At 37.5% G+C, this 17,708-nt stretch overlaps 1 protein-coding gene across 6 annotated transcripts in view; it reads left to right on the top strand.

Moving 5' to 3' along the window:
- The window catches only part of EPB41 (erythrocyte membrane protein band 4.1), a 223,027-nt gene that overhangs the window by 89,548 nt on the left and 115,771 nt on the right, over positions 1 to 17,708 (top strand). For all 6 annotated transcript variants that reach the window (XM_064281587.1, XM_010595142.3, XM_064281589.1 and 3 more), the window contains exons 2-3: positions 11,136 to 11,613; positions 17,136 to 17,348. In XM_064281587.1, the coding sequence (XP_064137657.1) occupies positions 11,143 to 11,613; positions 17,136 to 17,348 (684 nt within the window). In that variant the 5' untranslated portion in view covers positions 11,136 to 11,142. The remainder of the gene's footprint in view (positions 1 to 11,135; positions 11,614 to 17,135; positions 17,349 to 17,708) is intronic.

Consider the following 17,708-nt stretch of genomic DNA (forward strand, 5'->3'; position numbering starts at 1 on the left):
TATAAGACACCATTCAGAAATGATTAGGTTTAGAACGTATGCTACTCTGGCATGGCCTCATTAACATAACAAAAGAACCCCCTCTTTCCAAACACGGTCATATTTACAGGTAAAGAGGTTAGGACTTCAGCATAACTTCTTTTAGGGCAGTGGCGGCAGGGGGGAGGAGTACAATTCAACCCATAGCAGATACTTTACTGTGGTTTGGAGGGGATTGATTTTATTGGGAAACAAACTGTGTTTTAGCAACTGGAACGCTTGAACATTTTTTTCTTTCTTTCTGAAAGAATGCCGCTAGATTCTGTTGTCTGATTAGAGAAGCAAAGGGGCCTTTTACTCTTTATTTTTCTGTTTTTTTTTTCTCCTTACTCTTCTAACCCAAATGGTATTTCCGACTTTATAATATAAAACCCACCCAAAATATAGTCTTTTTTTTTTTTTTTCCATAATCCAAATGCATCACTATCCCAATGACCTTTCTTCTTCTTTATCTTCTTTCCTATTTGTAGAATCTTAGCATTGGACCAGACCTTAGAGGTCAGTTAATGTAAGGACCCACTTAATGGAAGAATCATTTCTTTGGCATCCATGACAGATGGCCATTCAGTTGCTGAGTGAATATTTCCAGTGATGATAAGTGCACGTTCTTAAGGCAGCCCATTTCATTATTGGATATCTCTAATTATTAGAAAGTTCTTCCTTTTACTCTATTTAGATGACAGTGTGTCTGTAATTTTCCCAGACTAATCTGAGTTCTGCCCTTAGGAATAACATAGAATTCAGCAACTCTTGAAATTTATGAGGGCAACAGTCATATCTCTGATTTTGGTTCTCTTTTTCTAAGCTGTTGTTAGTTGCTGTCAAGTTAATTCAGACTTACAATGACCCCCAATATCTTTCAATTGTTTGTCTTATGATGTGGTTTCAAATCTCATCATTATTTTCTATCTCAGTTTTGGATAAATACTGGTCGCTTTAAAATAAACTGCCCAGAATTGAATGTAAGATTCAAGATGTGCAATAAATACTGAGGAGCCCTGGTGGCACAGTGATTAAGAGCTGGGCTGCAAACCCAAAGGTTGGCAATTCGAATCCACCAGCTGCAACTTGGAAACCCTATAGGACAGTTCTACTGCGTCCTGTAGGGTCAGTGAATTGGAATCAACTTGACGGCAATGGATTTGGTTTTGGGTTTATAAATACTGAGAACTGAGAGACTGTTACTTTCCATGATCTTCGGTATGGAGAGTAAAGTGTGAGAGGTCAGGTACTATGTTTGTCTTTCTCACTATTATAGCCCCACTACTTACCATAATGCCTAAATCATAGTAATATCTTAGAAAATATATGTTGAACAGTTATATGAATGAAATGCACCTAAAATTGTTAATTATTTTAGAATTTTATCTGTTGGGGCATGTTCAGTTAAGACCTTTCTTGTGAACTATTGTCAAATTGGATAACATCCATCCGGCATATGTATAATTGATATTGTTAAACCTAAGTATATAATTTTTCCTCATATTTATTAATTTGGGGGATAAATATTTATTGAGCATCTACAACGTGTCAGGTACTATGCTACCAGCCAACCAACCAACCAACCAGTTGCTATTGAGTTGATTCTACTCATAGTGACCCCATGTATCTCAAAGTAGAACTGAGCTCCAAAGGGTTTTCAGTGGCTGGTAAGGGTTTTCAGTGGCTGGTAAGGGTTTTCAGTGGCTGGTTTTTCAGAAGTAGGTCACCAGCCTTTCTTCCAAGGCACCTCTAGGTGGACTCAAACCTCCATCCTTTCAGTTAGTAGCCAAGTACATTAACTGTTTGCATTACCCAGGGACTCCCTGGGTTATATGCTAGGTAATTTTTTTTTTTTTAGGTATACTGTGGAAGGCAAAACAGCCCATCTGTCATGGGTATCACAGTGTAGTGATGGTGGTGGGTGGGGAGGACAGGCATTAAACAGGTAAACAACAAGTAGGTATGTCCGTATACACTGAGAGAAGTTCTATGAGGGAAATAAATAGGTTCTGGGATAGAGTACTGGGGAAGGGGCTTATTAGTGGGGAGATTTACATAAATATTAAAGTAGTCAAGGAAGGTCTTTCTGAGGAGGTATTATTCAAACTGAAGCTTGAAGGATAAAAAGAAACCACACTTGCAGGGGATAGGGTGCATTGCAGTTTAAGGAAATGGCAGGCACAAACGTTTTAAGTCGGGAAAGCACTTGGCTAGGATGACTAGACTATAGAGGCTAGGAGGAAAGTGGAACAAGGTGAAGTTGATGAAGTAGGCAAAAGCCAGATTATTCAAGGACCTGTAGTTCAGGTGAGAAGGCTTGCTGAAACGTGGTAGCAGTGGAGATGGTGAAAAGTGGACGGTGATTAAAAATATATTTTGGAAGTAGACTTTATAAGACTAACAGATGGATTTGATTGGAAAGCAAAATGGAGAAGACTGTGACAAGGATGATGGTTACGTTTCTGGTTTAGCTACTGGACTGGTGTGATAAGCTATTTATCAAAAAAAAATAAAATTTTATTTTTTTTTATTTATAGAAATGGGGAAAACAGAGAATTAAGAGTTTAATTTTAGACATGTCGTGTTGAGATACCAGTGAGATAGCCATCTTTTTTACCTACTCTTTTGTATTTCTATGTCTTTTCTTAGGCCATTTATCAGAGTGGGCCATGGAGTGGGCCTTTAGGCTTAGACTTGAAACTGCATAGGTTCATGAGAAACATATTAGAGAAACTAAGGATGGCAGTAGTTCTTGAGGCTTGGTTGCAAGGCTTTTCAAGTTTCTTTGCCCAGTGTTGGTTTCAGCTTCCTTAGGGATTCCCATTGTGAATATACACTGATAACCTGACTTTACCCAATCATTTGTTTAATCTTTGCCTCTAGTCTCTCCTCTTTATCCACTTAACTGTTTAAAAACTTTCAATGACTCTTCACTGCTTTCAGGATAAACTCTAAACTATTTAGCATGATATTCAAGGCTCTTCATGATCAGTGTTCTTTTTCTGTCTCTCCCTTGTCTCCCATTCCATCTTTACATATACTTTAAGGAAATAAAAATATGTATATGGGTGGTGTTATGGACTGAACTGTGTCCCCCAAAAGTATGTGTTGTAAACCATAACTTCTGTGAGTTGGAATCGACTTGATGGCAATGGGATGTTGTGATTATAATCCCATTTGGGAATGGGCTGTCTTTCTTATGTTAATGAGACAGGATTAGTATATGGTGTGTCTTGATTCAGCCTCTTTTGAGATGTAAAAGTGATTAAACAAGCAAGCCAGAGAGAAACAGAAAGAGGGAAAGAGAGATGCCAAGCCACATGAAGTTTGCCTAGGAGCAGAAGCTCAGAAGAGACAAGGACCTTCATCCAGAGCTTGACCAAGAGACAAAACCTTCCCCTAGAGCTGGCACCCTGAATTTGGACTTTTAGCCTCCTAAACTGTGAGAAAATTAATTGTTAAAGTCACCCACTTGTGGCATTTCTGTTATAGCAGCACTAGATAACTAAGAATTTGGTACCGGAGGAGTGGGGTACTGTTCTAACATATACGTAAAATGTGGAAACGGTTTTGGAATTGGGTAATCGACAGAGGTTGGAAGATTTTTAAAGTGCTTAATAGTAAAAAGCTATTGTTTTGAAGAGACTGTTGGTAGAATTATGGATGTCAAAGGCAGTTCTCGTGAGGGCTCAGATGGAAGTGAGGAGAGCTATAGAGAAAGTCTCTACCATCCTAGAGAATATATATGGCACCAGCAACAGAATGTTGCTAGAAATGTGGATATTATATGTGCTTCTGATGAGGCTTTAAAAGAAAATGATGAATACATGGTTGTACAATGGAGGAAGGGCAATGCTTTTTTATGCAATGGGGAAGAATTTTTCTGAATTATGTTCAAATGTTTGGTGGAAGGTAGAACTTGTAAGTGATGAACTTGGATATCTGGCTGGTGAGATTTCTAAGCAAGATCTTAAAGGGTCTGTGTGGTTTCTCCTTACCACATACAGTAAAATCCAAGAGGAAAGAGATGGACTTAAAAAATGAACTATGCAAAAGGAAAGCAAAACTTAAAGATTTGGAAAATTCTCTTGTTCATGTGTCCTAGAATTTTCACCAAGGATGTGGCTACACAATTTTTCATTAAAGAGATTAAGCCTGTGACTAATGAATCTAACCAACTAACACAGCAGAAAACCCATCAGCTTAGATTGAAAGACACAGAGAAAGAACAAAAGGGAAGAATGCTGCCTGTCTCTTGGAATTCTATAGGCAGGAAACAGACCAAAGGAGCTACATCTGTTGTCTTCCGAGAAAAGAAAAGGATCCTTGGAGCAGCTGAGAGATCAACAGAACTGCTGGAAGGACCACAGGAAGCAGGGCCTTCTTGGTTTCAAAGGGTGGGGCCACAGTGTCCTGGATCTCAAAGGGTGGGGCCACAGCCTCATAGGTTTCAAAAAGTTGGATCTCCATTAGCTTGGTTCTGGAGTGTGGGGCTGCCGTTAAGGTGTGCCAGGGGAATGGGCTCACTATCCAAAGCTGAGGGGGTGGGGCTGTGCTGCCCAAGGGGCAGAAGAATGAGGCCTGCCAGGGATGAGGGGGTGGGGTTGCTACTCAGATGTACTAGGAGAATGGGGCTGCCCAAAGCCAAGGTAACAGAGTTGCTGTCCCAGTGGGCCTAGAAGGCAGAGCTGAAACCCAGGGCTAAGGGGCCTCCACCCAGAATCCAGAGGGTGTGGCTAACACCCAGAGTCTGGAAGGCAGGACCATTGTCCAGATGGTCTCAGAGAACAGAGGATTATTTTCAAGCCTTGAGAGCTAATGTAATTTGTTCTGCTGGGTTTTGGACTTGCCTGGTGCCTGTTATCCCTTTCTTTCCCTCCATTTTCTCCCATTTGTGATGAAAATATCTACCTTGTGCCTGTTCTGCCATTGTACTTTGGAATCAGATAGCTCGTATTCTAGACTTCACAGGTTCACAGATGAAGAAGAATTTTGCCCCAGGATGGAATATGCCTGAAGTCTCATCCATGTTTGATTTAGATGATCCAGAAGAGATCTTGGACTTGGAGTTGATTTGGAGCTCTTGGGATAAATGTGATGGGGTGAATATGTTTTGCATGTAAGAAGGATATGAATTTTGGGGGACCAAAAATTCCCTAGAGCCAGCACCCTGAATTTGCACTTCTGGCCATCTAAACTGAGAAAGACCGAAGAAGAATTGATACCTTTGAATTGTGGTGTTGGTGAAGAATATTGAGCATACCACAGACTGCCAAAAGGATGAACAAATCTGTCTTGGAAGAAGTATAACCAGAATGCTTCTTAGAAGCAAGACTCCATTTCACATACTTTGGACATGTTATTAGGAGGGATCAGTCCCTGGAGAAGGACATCATGCTTGGTAAAATAGAGGATCAGTGAAAAAGAGGAAGACCATCAATGAGATGGATTGACACAGTGGCTGCAACAATGGGATCAAACATAACAATGTGAGGATGGCACAGGACTGAGCATTGTTTCGTTCTGTCGTGCATACAGTTGCTCTGAGTCGGAACAGACTCGATGGCACCAAACAACAACGAGCTGAGAAAATAAATTTCTGTTTGTTAAAGCCATCCACTTGTGGTATTTCTGTTATATAGCAGCACTAGATAACTAAGACACACGGGGAACTTAAAACCAGTGAGAAGAGAGGTGGTCCTGACCAGATCGAATAGCCTATCCATAAATTCTGAACAGATAGTAGTTTCTTCAGCAGAGAACAGTAGGGTAGAAGCATCTGAGGTAATTAAAATACAGAGATAGATACTAGCCTATTCATGATAGCATTACCACTCTGCTGTACATTAATAGTTTGATCAAACCATGGCTTAGCTCTGTGATCTGAGGCAAGTTTTTTAACCTCCCAAAGCCTATTTATCTGGAAAATGAGAATATCTACCTCATAGAATGGTTGTAAGATGTCTTAGTCGTCTAGTGCTGCTGTAACAGATACCGCAAGTGGATGGCTTTAACAAACAGAAATTTATTTTCTCACAGTCTAGTACGTTACAAGTCCAAATTCAGGGCGTCAGCTCCAGGGGAAGTCTTTCTCTGTCGGCTCTTGAGGAAGATCCTTGTCCCCAGTCTTCTCCTGGTTGAGAAGCTTCTCAGGTGCAGGGACCCCATGTCCAAAGGACGCACTCTGCTCCTGATGCCGCTTTCTTGGTAATATGAGGCCCCCAACTCTCTGCTTGCTTCTCTTTCCTTTTATCTCTTGCGAGATAAAACCGTAGTGCAGGCCACACCCCAGGGAAACTCCCTTTACCTTGGATCAGGGAGGTAGCTTGAGTAAGAGTGGTGTTACAATCCCACCCTAATCCTCTTAACATAAAATTAAGATCACAAAATGGACGACAACCACACATGGCCTAACCAAGTTGATACACACATTTTGGCAGGGAGGTGGGGGAACACAATTCAATCCATGGCATAACATGATAAAGCATGTAGAATAATGTGTGGCATTTTGTAGGTACTCAGTAGGGTCATTATGAGTAGGAATTGACTCCACAGCAATGAGTTTCAATAAACAGTAGCTGCTGTTATTATTATTTCACTTAGGATCTGATTTTAAATGATAATCTATGCTAACCTTATATCCTCCTACTTCCATATTGTAACCCTGTTCTCCAACCAGTTTGGACTACTTGCCAGTCCCTGAAGAACTAGAATATTCTTACGAATGCCAGTTCCCCTGCCTGGAGTTCCTTCTGTTTTCCCTTTGGCCTTCAAATCCCTTTCTATTAACATCTTATACTCATCTTTCAAAGCATAACTTAAAAACTACTTGTACACCAATGTTCATTGCATCACTTTTCACAATACCCAAAAGTGTAAGCATCATGAAAGTGTCCATCAACAGATGAGTGGTTAGACAAAATGTGGTGCTGACATGCAATGGAATATGTTCAGTCATAAAGAGAAAGGGAATTCTGATACATGCTACATCATGGATGAACCATGAAGGCATTATGCTGAGTGAAATAAGTCAAATACAAAAGGATTGACACAGTGCCTGCAACAATGGGCTCAAGCATAGCAACGATTGTGAGAATAGCCCAGGACTGGGACTGTTTCGTTCTGTTTTATGTAGGGTCACTATGGGTTGGAACCTAACAACAAGAACAACAAAAAGACGAATATTTTATAATCGCACTCATATGAAATATCTAGAATAGGCAAATTCATAGAGACAAAAGTTTATTAGTGGTTAACGGGGTAGGGGAAGGACGGAATGGGGAGTTATTGCTTATGGAGTACTAGGTTTCTCTTTGGAGTATTGAAAAACTTTTGGAAATAGTGATGACGATTGCACAACATAGTGAATGTAATTAACGTTACTGAATTTTACACTTAAAAATGGTTACCATGGTAATTTTTTTGTTACATATGTTTTGCCACACTAAAATTAAATAATTAACAGTAAGCTTAAAACACCTTTTTCGTGTCGGCTTTCCTGATCATTTTAGTTGAAGGTTCTCACTTTATAGTTATGTAATGCTTAGTACCACTTATGAGGTCTTGTCATGTCCTGCCTTGTGTTTTAGTTATTTGTGTCTATGTCTTATCTCCTGAAGAACTGTGTATTATATTCTTTTTTGGTCCTTTTCAGGAAGCTGAGCCAAAACCTTATGTATGGTTAGCACCCAGTAAACATTGATAAATATTCATTAAGCTAATTTGAAGAGCATGACCAATAATTAAACTTCATCCCCAAACAGAGATCATAAGGTTAATTTTCTTTGTGGTACCAAACAGTAGTAGTTTTACACAGTTTTCCACCTAAGAAATATTAATGAAGCACTCATTATACTAATGTTAGATACAAAAAAGATGGAAGATAACTGTCCAATAGTTATAGTCTGTTCACTATCAGGTTTTTTAAAGATCTGATTTGCCTGAAGTCAACCAAATGTACATTATTAAAACAAGTGCATCTTTGATACCAGATGAGGTACAGTTTCTAGGGCTTGAAGGGTTAAGATTGAGATGGAACAGGAACTCATCACTTTGACTTCAGCACTGTGCTGTTGTTGTTGTTTTTAAATCAAAAGACCTCTTTCTGACATTAGGTAAATAGACACTTCCTTTTGGATTTTGTATCCAGAATGAAAGTAGTATCATTTACATAGGAAAGTCCTGTTTGTAGAACGTTTATCCTGTTTTGCTGCTTGGCTTCTCTCTGTTTAACAAGCACACATATAGCACATGGATTGTTACCATCTGTTTTTTTTTTTTTTTTGTAACAACCAAGGGGTACTTATACTCATTCAATTGCTGTCTTAAAGATAAGATACTCTTTTGTGTAAAAGCAATTCTAGGAATATCCTTAGAAGATATTTTCTATTTTTAAAACTCTAAGGAAAAAAATTGTAAAATACAAAAATAATTACTCTGTTTTCTGAAAGATACAAGTAAAAGACTGTTGGGAATAGAGTTTCAGTGATTTTCATATCTGCTAGAACTTGCACAAGAGGTTTGTAATTTTTTGTAGATCTTTATGAGAAATCTTGGTGTAAAGTCTGTTGTGTAGAAAAATTTCAATATAGAAATGGCTTCCTTTCTTTTTCAATCAGATGAATGATGAAGCCATATCTAGAATCCATGGAAAATAGTACTAAATCCTTAGCATGTCCTTTGTTTATTTTTACAAAGGAAATATGAACTAAAATGATGCTGTCAAGTCATTATTCTTTTAGAATAACTGGTAGTTTGGAATTCAGATTTTTTTTTTCTGGGTCAAGTTTGATTACTTTTGGAATTAAAGAAAAATAATTCAGATATTACTCCTAATATAAAGAGAAATTGTAGACAATTTTATTTCCTTTATTCAAGTATAAGTATGCCTTACTCAGGGATAACCTTAAAAAATGTATATGAGTTGATAAATGGTTTGCGTAGTGTTTATGAAGGCTGGATTACAAATTTTATTGGCTTAGAAAAATTTTGATGACTTAGCAAAGAGGCTAGAAAATGTACTTCTCTAAACAAATATTTGTTAGCTTTCTTTCCTTTTCACTTCTTTGTTCCATTTATACATAATTTTTTAGATTTAGCTCATATTTCAAATAAGGTTCCTCTTGAGTTTTTCCTTCATTATACTGATTAAAGTTAAATCAAAAATGTAAACTCCATGACAACATAGACTTTGTTTTGTTTTATTTACTGAAGTATACCTAGTACTTAGCACAGAATCTGTACTGGGTAGTTAATTGGTATTTTTTGTTGAATGAGTGAACAAGTGAATATTATGCATTTGATGTAAATTTACTTGAATAAATTATTTAAAAAACACCTTTGCAGTTTATGTTTGGCAGATATATTCAGTTGAAGTTAATTCATTCAACAAACTTTTATCAACACCTATTATGTGCCAGGTACTATTCTAGGCATTGGGTATACAGTGATAAAAAAAAGACAGACAAGGTCTCTGTCCTCACAAAACTTATATTTTAGCTGGGCAGGGAGTTGGGGGTACAAGGGGAAGCAGGACAATAAATCAGTAAACAAATAAGATAATTGCAGATAATGATAAATGCAGTAGTGTTGTGAGGGTATCTGGGGGAATGAGAGCCAAGATAGGGTGTGGGTAGGCCTCTCTAAGGAGGTGGCATCCAAGCTGATGAGCAGGGAGCACTTTTAGGTATAGTAGTGAATCTAAGTGTAAGCACGTCAGTGGGCATCCTCATTGCCTGGTGTCTCACGAAGTCCCCTTGTGTGTTGGTTATGCGTTAGTAAACTAAGTGTGACAATGCTCTTTAACTAGCATTGTAACGTTGACTAATCATCCTGGGATTCTGAAATCCAAGAGACTAGAAACCAACAAGTTTGAAATATGTGAGTTTTTTTATCATAGCCCTTCCTTCTCTCTTGCAAGTAAATCAATGTTTGCCTTTTGAATTTTTCTTTTCTGGGATATATTTGTGATAGTTTTACTTCCCACTCTTAAAAATGCTGAGCTTTCAAAATCATATTTGTCAGAAGAAAAAAGGATCTTAAAGAAGTTAAAATTGGATACTCTGAAAGAGACTGTAGTTTGATATTATGAACACGAAAACCCAAATAAATTTTTTGTGATTGTTTTAACCATATATTTGCCTTTGTTGTTGTCAAGTCTGATAACAAATGATGAGAATTCTGTGTCTTCTGTTTCTAATAGAGAAGTCTATGCCTTCTAAGAAATATAAAGAAAGAGAACAAAGAGTCGGGGAACTATTTTTTTTTTTTTAATTTTTATCGAGCTTTAAACCAAGTCAGTCTCTCATACAAAAACTTATATACACCTTGCTATATACTCCTGATTGCTCTCCCCCTAATGAGACTGCACACTCCTCCCCCTCACTCTGTATTTTTGTATCCATTCGGCCAGCTTCTGGCCCCCTCTGCCTTCTCATCTCCCTTCCAGACAGGAGATGCAAAACATAGTCTCATGTGTCTACTTGATCCAAGAAGATTGTTCTATCCCATAGTCCTGTCCAATCCCTGTCTGAAGAGTTGGCTTTGGGAATGGTTCCTGTCTTGGGCTAACAGAAGGTCTGGGGACCATGACCTCTGGGACCCTTCTAGTCTCAGTCAGACCATTAAGTCTGGTCTTTTTATGAGAATTTGGGATTGGGGAACTATTTAATCTCATCATTTCTTGGGGTGCAGAGAACTTTCCAGAGAATAATTCCTTGCACCTTCAGACTGATACCCTCAAAGGACAGTATACAAATAAGATTTTTTTTTTTTAGGAAGGCTATAACTGTTTTCTATATACAATTCAGAGCACTGACTTTAAAATATGATACATTTCACTAAGGTGGCTTTAGTGGGTACTATTTTAAGGTAATCTCTCTACATGCATATCTTTAGTGATTCAAGGCATTAATAATTTATTCAGGATGTATAGGTAAGATATTTTTGTACTTTAATGGAAATTCTCATGTTTAATGGACTATGGCACTGCTTGCTGGTGATTAAACAAATACCTAAATATATTAATTTTGGCACACTTGATCTAATTTAGGGTTTGTCCTACAGTGATGTGTTTTGCTTATAAGAGCCCCCTTTCTATGTCTTCTTTTTAATAGCAACATCATGACAACAGAGAAGAGTTTAGTGGCTGAGGCTGAAAATTCACAGCACCAACAACAGAAGGAAGAAGGTGAGGGAGCCACAAACTCAGGCCAACAAGAAACTCAGCTGGAGGAGGCTTCTCAAACAGCAGCTGAGGGAGATAATCAGTGTGAGCAGAAGCTGAAAACATCTAATGGAGACACTCCAACACATGAAGACTTGACCAAGAACAACGATCGAACATCAGAAAGCAGGGGCTTCTCACGGCTGTTCTCCTCATTTCTCAAGAGGCCCAAATCTCAGGTCTCTGAGGAAGAAGGCAAGGAAATAGAGTCAGCTAAAGAGAAAAGTGAAGGAGGTCAGAAAGAGATAGAATTTGGGGCCAGTCTTGATGACGAGATCATCTTAAAGGCCCCAATTGCAGCTCCTGAACCTGAACTCAAAACAGACCCATCCTTGGATCTTCATTCATTAAGCAGTGCAGAAACCCAGGTAAGGATGTATGGATGGGTGAGAGGTGGATATGATGAAGGTAGATTATATGCGTTATTTTTCATTTAAGAATATTTGGTTTATTTCTTATTAGCCAGTTGACCTAGGCATTTAGAAAGTAACATGAAGCTTTGGTGTTTCTGCTCTAAAGAAATTAATTAGACTGTGGAATCTTGATTTTTAAAAAGATGCTTATACTCTATAAATTAAAGAAAAAAAGTGTTTAATGATTTTATTCAGACTCTATATCATTTTGTTTTAATAATGTAATAAGTCCAAACTTTTTAATGAGAGGAGGAAAAGAAGTGAGGTGGTGTACAGTTCATTTTGGTAGAATTATTAGAAGTGGGATAGTTTATTAGCAAACACAGTCCTTTTATGGAGATCTTCTTGAAGCCCATTTGATGGATTCGTGCCTTCCAGGGCTATGTCTGGCTTATTTTTATCTTCTCCAACTACATCATATTACCACAGAGTGTAAGATACAGATAAGGAAGTTTAGCTTTTTCTGTCACTTTTGTAATATATAGTAGTTTGGGGCCTTAATTGTGTCATAGTGTAGTTAAACTGAACATGGATTGTGAATTTGTTCATTTGCCCTAAAAACATGGGACCGTATTAATACTATAACACAAACTAGTTTGTAGGGATTCCATTTGTTTTCAGCCTTAATACCTACAAGTTAAGAACTATTTTCAAAGGCTTTCCTTTTCTAATAATGTGAACATTATCTTCATTGTTAAAAATATAAATTTTGTATTTTTCTGTTAGAGGTATAAAATTAGAATTTTCTGGAAATATTACATGTAATTTTAGAAATATTGCATATTAAAAGTATGCACTTGCTATTAGAAAAATTGTTCAAAACAAGATTTATGATACAGAATACAGGCTGTGGGACCACACTTTTCTGAATTCAAATCATGACAAAGTGACACCTTTTCTTTATCGTTTGCTCCCCTGTATAATATCTACCTCTTTTGGCTGTCCTGAAGGTGAAAGGAGATAAATGTGTAAAGCTCTTAAGACATCAACTGGCATATAGTAAGTGCTCAATCAGTGTTAACTGTTATCATTTACCCAGTCAGTAAACATGAACAGTTTCACAGTAAAGGCAAAGAAACCCTCCATATAGTAATACCATTAATTTAAATTAGTTTTAGGAATACCAAAAGAGTTAAATTATATTTTCTCTCAGGAAGCCTGGTACTTTCTAAAGGTGTTTACCTGTCCCACCCTCTTCCCGCCACCTCCCCCCACCTTATGTAGTGAAAAATCCATGTCTTGTTTTAGTTACCGTTTTAATAAAAAATCAAAATAATGTCTAAAGATAATAACATTTGTACTGACATTGAAGCAGATTATCTGTACAAACTTAACTTTGGAGTTAACTAAAATCTCATTCACTGAGACTTTCTTAATTCAGAATGAAGGTAAATTGTATGGAGGTGTTTGTCTATGTATGAAGAAAAAGAAACAAAATCAGTTGATGTTAATAAAATTTCAAGAAGGTGTTGTTTAAAGGAGTGAACTATTTCAAATCTTTTGGAAGCTAGTATTTATTTACAATCAAACAATTTATATGGTTATTATACATCAATATAAGTCCTGTCAGAATTTTGTGTATTAAAATTTATTTGCATAACCAATATTTCTATATGTGTAGTAAATTTTCATTTAAGTAGACCTTTCCTATCAAGGGAGCCCTGATGGCTCAGTGGTTAAACTCTTAATTACTAACCAAAAGATTGGTAGTTCGAATCCATCAGCTGCTCCTTGGAAACTGTATGGGGCAGTTTTACTCTGTCCTATGCGGTCGCTGTGAGTTGGAATTGAACTCGATGGCAATGGGTTTTTTAAATTATTTTTTCTAATTTTCCTGTCCAGATCTCCACAGAATTTCTTTTCCCAAAATTTTATTTGTTTATGTTGTTGTTGTTAAGAGTATACACAGCAAAACATACACCGTTTCTACATGTACAATTTAGTGACATTGATTACATTTGTCAAGTTGTGCAACCATTCTCAGCCACATTTTCTGAGTTGTCCCTCCCTCATTAACATAAACTCAGTGCCCCTTAAGGTTCCTATCTAATCTTTTAAGTTGCTGTTGTCAATTTGATCCCATATAGGTAGTCTTTAAAAAAAAAAAAAAATAGTGCTCAAGACAGATGTTTTTACTAGTTACGCTAAACTATTGTTCAGTTTTAAGATGATTTAGGGGATTTTTTTTTTTAAGGTTTAAAGATGATCTCATGGCAGTAGTTTCAGGGGATCATCCACCATGCATGGCTCCAGAAAGTCTGGAGTCCATGCGAATTTGAAATTCTGTTCTACATTTCCCCCTTTTTGATCAGGATTCCTCTATGGAATCTTTGATCAAAATACTCAGTAATGGTAGCTAGGCAGCATCCAGTTCTGATCTCATGGCAAAGGAGGCAGTTGTTCATGGAGGCGGTTAGCCACACATTCCTTATCCTCCTCCTGTTCCTGATTCTTCTTACTGTCTTGCTTCAGATGAACAGAGACCAATTGTTGTGCTTTGGATGCCTGCTTTCAAGCTTTTAAGACCACATGCACTATGCAACTAACTAGGAGGTAGAACAGAAGCACTAAACACATCATTAAGCCTGTTAACTGGGATGTCCCATGAAACCATGACCCTAATCTCCCAAACCAAGGAACCAAATCCCATGAGGTGTTTGGTTGTACGTAAGCAGCCTTAGCAGCTACTGTTTTTTTGTTTGTTTTTGTAAATGTATCTATCACAAACTTTTGCTGGCTCAACTTTTTACAGGTATACAACTTATTGACAGTGATTACAATAATCAGCTATATAGCCTCACCCTTAGTTGATGTGGATTTTCCCATCACTGTTAACTCTTCCTTTTCCCCCTCCTTCCTGCCCCTGGTAACCACTAATTAAGTGTGGTCTCTGTACATTTGCCTTTTCTTGTCTTTTTATATAAGTGAGATCATATGATATTTGTCCTTTTGTGATTGGCTTATTTCACTCAGTATGATGTCTTCTAGGTCCATCCATATTGTAGCATGTATCAAGACTTACATTTCTCCTACTGTATATATAGTGTCTTAGTTATCTAGTGCTGCTGTAACAGAAATACCACAGTGGATGGCTTTAACAAAGAGAATTATTTTCTCACCGTTTAAAAAAAAAAAAAGGCTAGAAATCCAAAATCAGGGTATCAGTTCCAGGGGAAGGCTTTCTTTCTCTGTGCATTCTGAGGGAAGGTCCTTGTCATCGATCTTCCCCTAGTCTAGGAGCTTCTCAGTGCAAGAACCCCAGGTACAAAGGGATTCTGCTCCTGATGCTGTTTCTTGGTGGTATGAAGTCCCTGTTTCCCTGCTTGCTTCTCTTTTTTATATCTCAAAAGAGATTGACTTAAGATACAACCTAATCTTGTAGATTGAGTCCTGCTTCATTAATATCCAAAAAAAAAAACCCCCAAACCCACCGCCATCAAGCTGATTCTGACTCATAGAGACCCTATAGGACAGAGTAGAATTGCCCCATACAGTTTCCAAGGACTGATTGGTGCATTCAAACTGTCAACTTTTTGGTTAGCAGCTGTTGCTGTTAACCGCAACGCCACCAGGGTTTCCATAACTGCCTCTAATCCTGCTTCATTAACTCCATAAAGACAGGATTTACAACACATAGGAAAATCACGTCAGATGACAAAATGGTGGACAGTCACACAATACTGGGAATCATGGCCTAGCCAAGTTGACACATATTTTGGGGGGACACAATTCAATCCATGACAAGTAGTATTCCATTTTATGTATGTACCACATTTTGTTTATCCATTCATCTGTTGGTGAACATTACATAGTTTTTATAAAAAATGCATCTACATTATAGGTCTGTACCAGCTTTCACCCAGGGTACATTAGATTATTTTTTAGAAGTCATATGTCAGTTTTTAATGTTTATTTATTCATTCAACCAATATTTATTGAATACCTACTATGTGTACCAAGCCCTAGGCTTGATATGCATTTGTAAACAAAAACTACAATATGATGAAGAGGTTTAAGATCATGGGTTCTAGAGCCAGACTGGTATGTAACTTATTGACTGTGGTGATCCTAGGCGAGTTACTTTAACTTCTCTGGTCGCAGTTTCACATCTCTCAAATGGGAATGATTATAGTACCCTCCTCGCAGAGTGTTATAAGGATTAAATAAGTTCATATAACTAATGCTTTTAGACTAGTAACTAGCCCATTGTAAATGCTATAGAAGTGTTTGGTTACTATTAGTAAACAAACATCTTCCCTACCCTTGTAGAAATTATAGTCTAATGGAGAAGACAAAAAGTTTGTAAATACAAAATAATATTTATTGTAGTAAATATTATGAAGGCCACAGACAGGGTGCTGACATGAAGAATAGTAGAGTGGAGATACGGTAGACAGGATAGCCAATGAAGGCCTCTCTGAAGAGTTACATTTAAGAGGGTCGTGCAGGATGAGAAGGAACCTTTAAGGCCACTTCCAGTATCTGATGCAGGACCAAATAATTAAACCCTTTTTCTTAAATATACCATTTTTTTTTCTTTTGAAAGAAAAGAATTAGTTTGTTAAGAATCTTTCAGAAGTTTCTGTGTGTTAGAAGTCACACTCAAATCAAAACCAAATCCATTGCTGATGAGCTGATTCTGACTCATAGAGACCCTATAGGACGGAGAAGAACTGCCCCATATGGTTTCCAAGGAGAGTCCAGTGGATTTGAACTGCCGTCCTTTTGATTAGCAGCTGAACTCTTAACCACTGCAATACCAGGGCTCCTGGAAGTCAGACAGTATACACCAAAATGTTGTCCCAATTCCCTGTATTACTTTGTGATGACTTACTGGTTACGCTAGGAGACCCAGATTTCAGTCTCTCTTTTTTTTTCTTTGAATCTTCTTGAGTATGGTTGATACCTGATAGGAAGGAGCTAACTGGCAGTTATAGCATTTAGCCTATTACATATGTCGCTTTATGCTCTAAAATTGGTCCCTAGCCACCCCTCTCAGCCATTTATAACATTTAGAGTATGTGACAAATCGCATCTCATTTTGCAGTTCATAAATCTGCCTTACTAAACTTGATTAGCATAGGGTAGAGATTTTAAAGTTTTGGTAAGATTTTAATAACATCATATAATGGTATAGTCAGGAAGAATATATAATGCTGACAGCAATAGACTGGTGTCCTCTGGTTTACCTGAAACCATTATTTATTGCTTTGAAAGATAGAATTCTTCTATCTGAGGGGTTTTAAGAATAGCAGTCTGTAGATTTTTTTTTTGGAGGGGTGGTGTGGGATGGGGGGGTCATATGATCCTTTATGGGAAAATAATTATTTAACCTTAATATCACTTTCTTATATTTGTTTTAACAGTTTTCTTCTCAGTTAGTTTTTTTATTGGTAGCATTATTATAGGCAAAAATTTATATAGCATGTTATGTGAAATGTCTTTATTATTGACTTGGCAATGTTGTGGTTATGTAGCCTGCGCAGGAAGAACGCAGAGAAGATCCAGATTTTGAAACTAAAGAAGGAGGAGGACTTGAAGAGTGCTGCAACATAGAAGTAAAAGAAGAAAGTCCTGAATCAAAAGCAGAAAGGGAATTAAAAGCTTCCCAGAAATCAATCAGAAGACAAAGAAACATGCACTGCAAGGTTTCTTTGTTGGATGACACAGTCTATGAATGTGTTGTGGAGGTGAGTGCATTTTAACTTCCAGTAGTCAGAATTCTTACAGATTGTTCCATGTAGGGGTGGGTAAGTGGTGCCATAGCCTGAGATAAGACCCCCTCTAATAACTGTATCTATGGACTGTATCTATGGACTGTAATGTTAATAGTGATTTTCTCTAAGTGGGTATGGGGGCATTATGAGTCTTATTTTCTTCTATTTTTTCTTTATCTGCCAAAATAGTGTGACATGAGCATGTATTACTTTTATAATAAAAGTAATTTTGTTAAAAAAAAAAGCATAGGTTTGTTATTTGCAGAGTAACTTTCCATGACTAGATTTCCCAGGATAGGCTCAGTTTCTGATAATTATTCCAGCTATCTCCAT

This window comes from Loxodonta africana, chromosome 3, assembly GCF_030014295.1.
Source record: "Loxodonta africana isolate mLoxAfr1 chromosome 3, mLoxAfr1.hap2, whole genome shotgun sequence".
NCBI classification, from domain to species: Eukaryota; Metazoa; Chordata; class Mammalia; order Proboscidea; family Elephantidae; genus Loxodonta; species Loxodonta africana.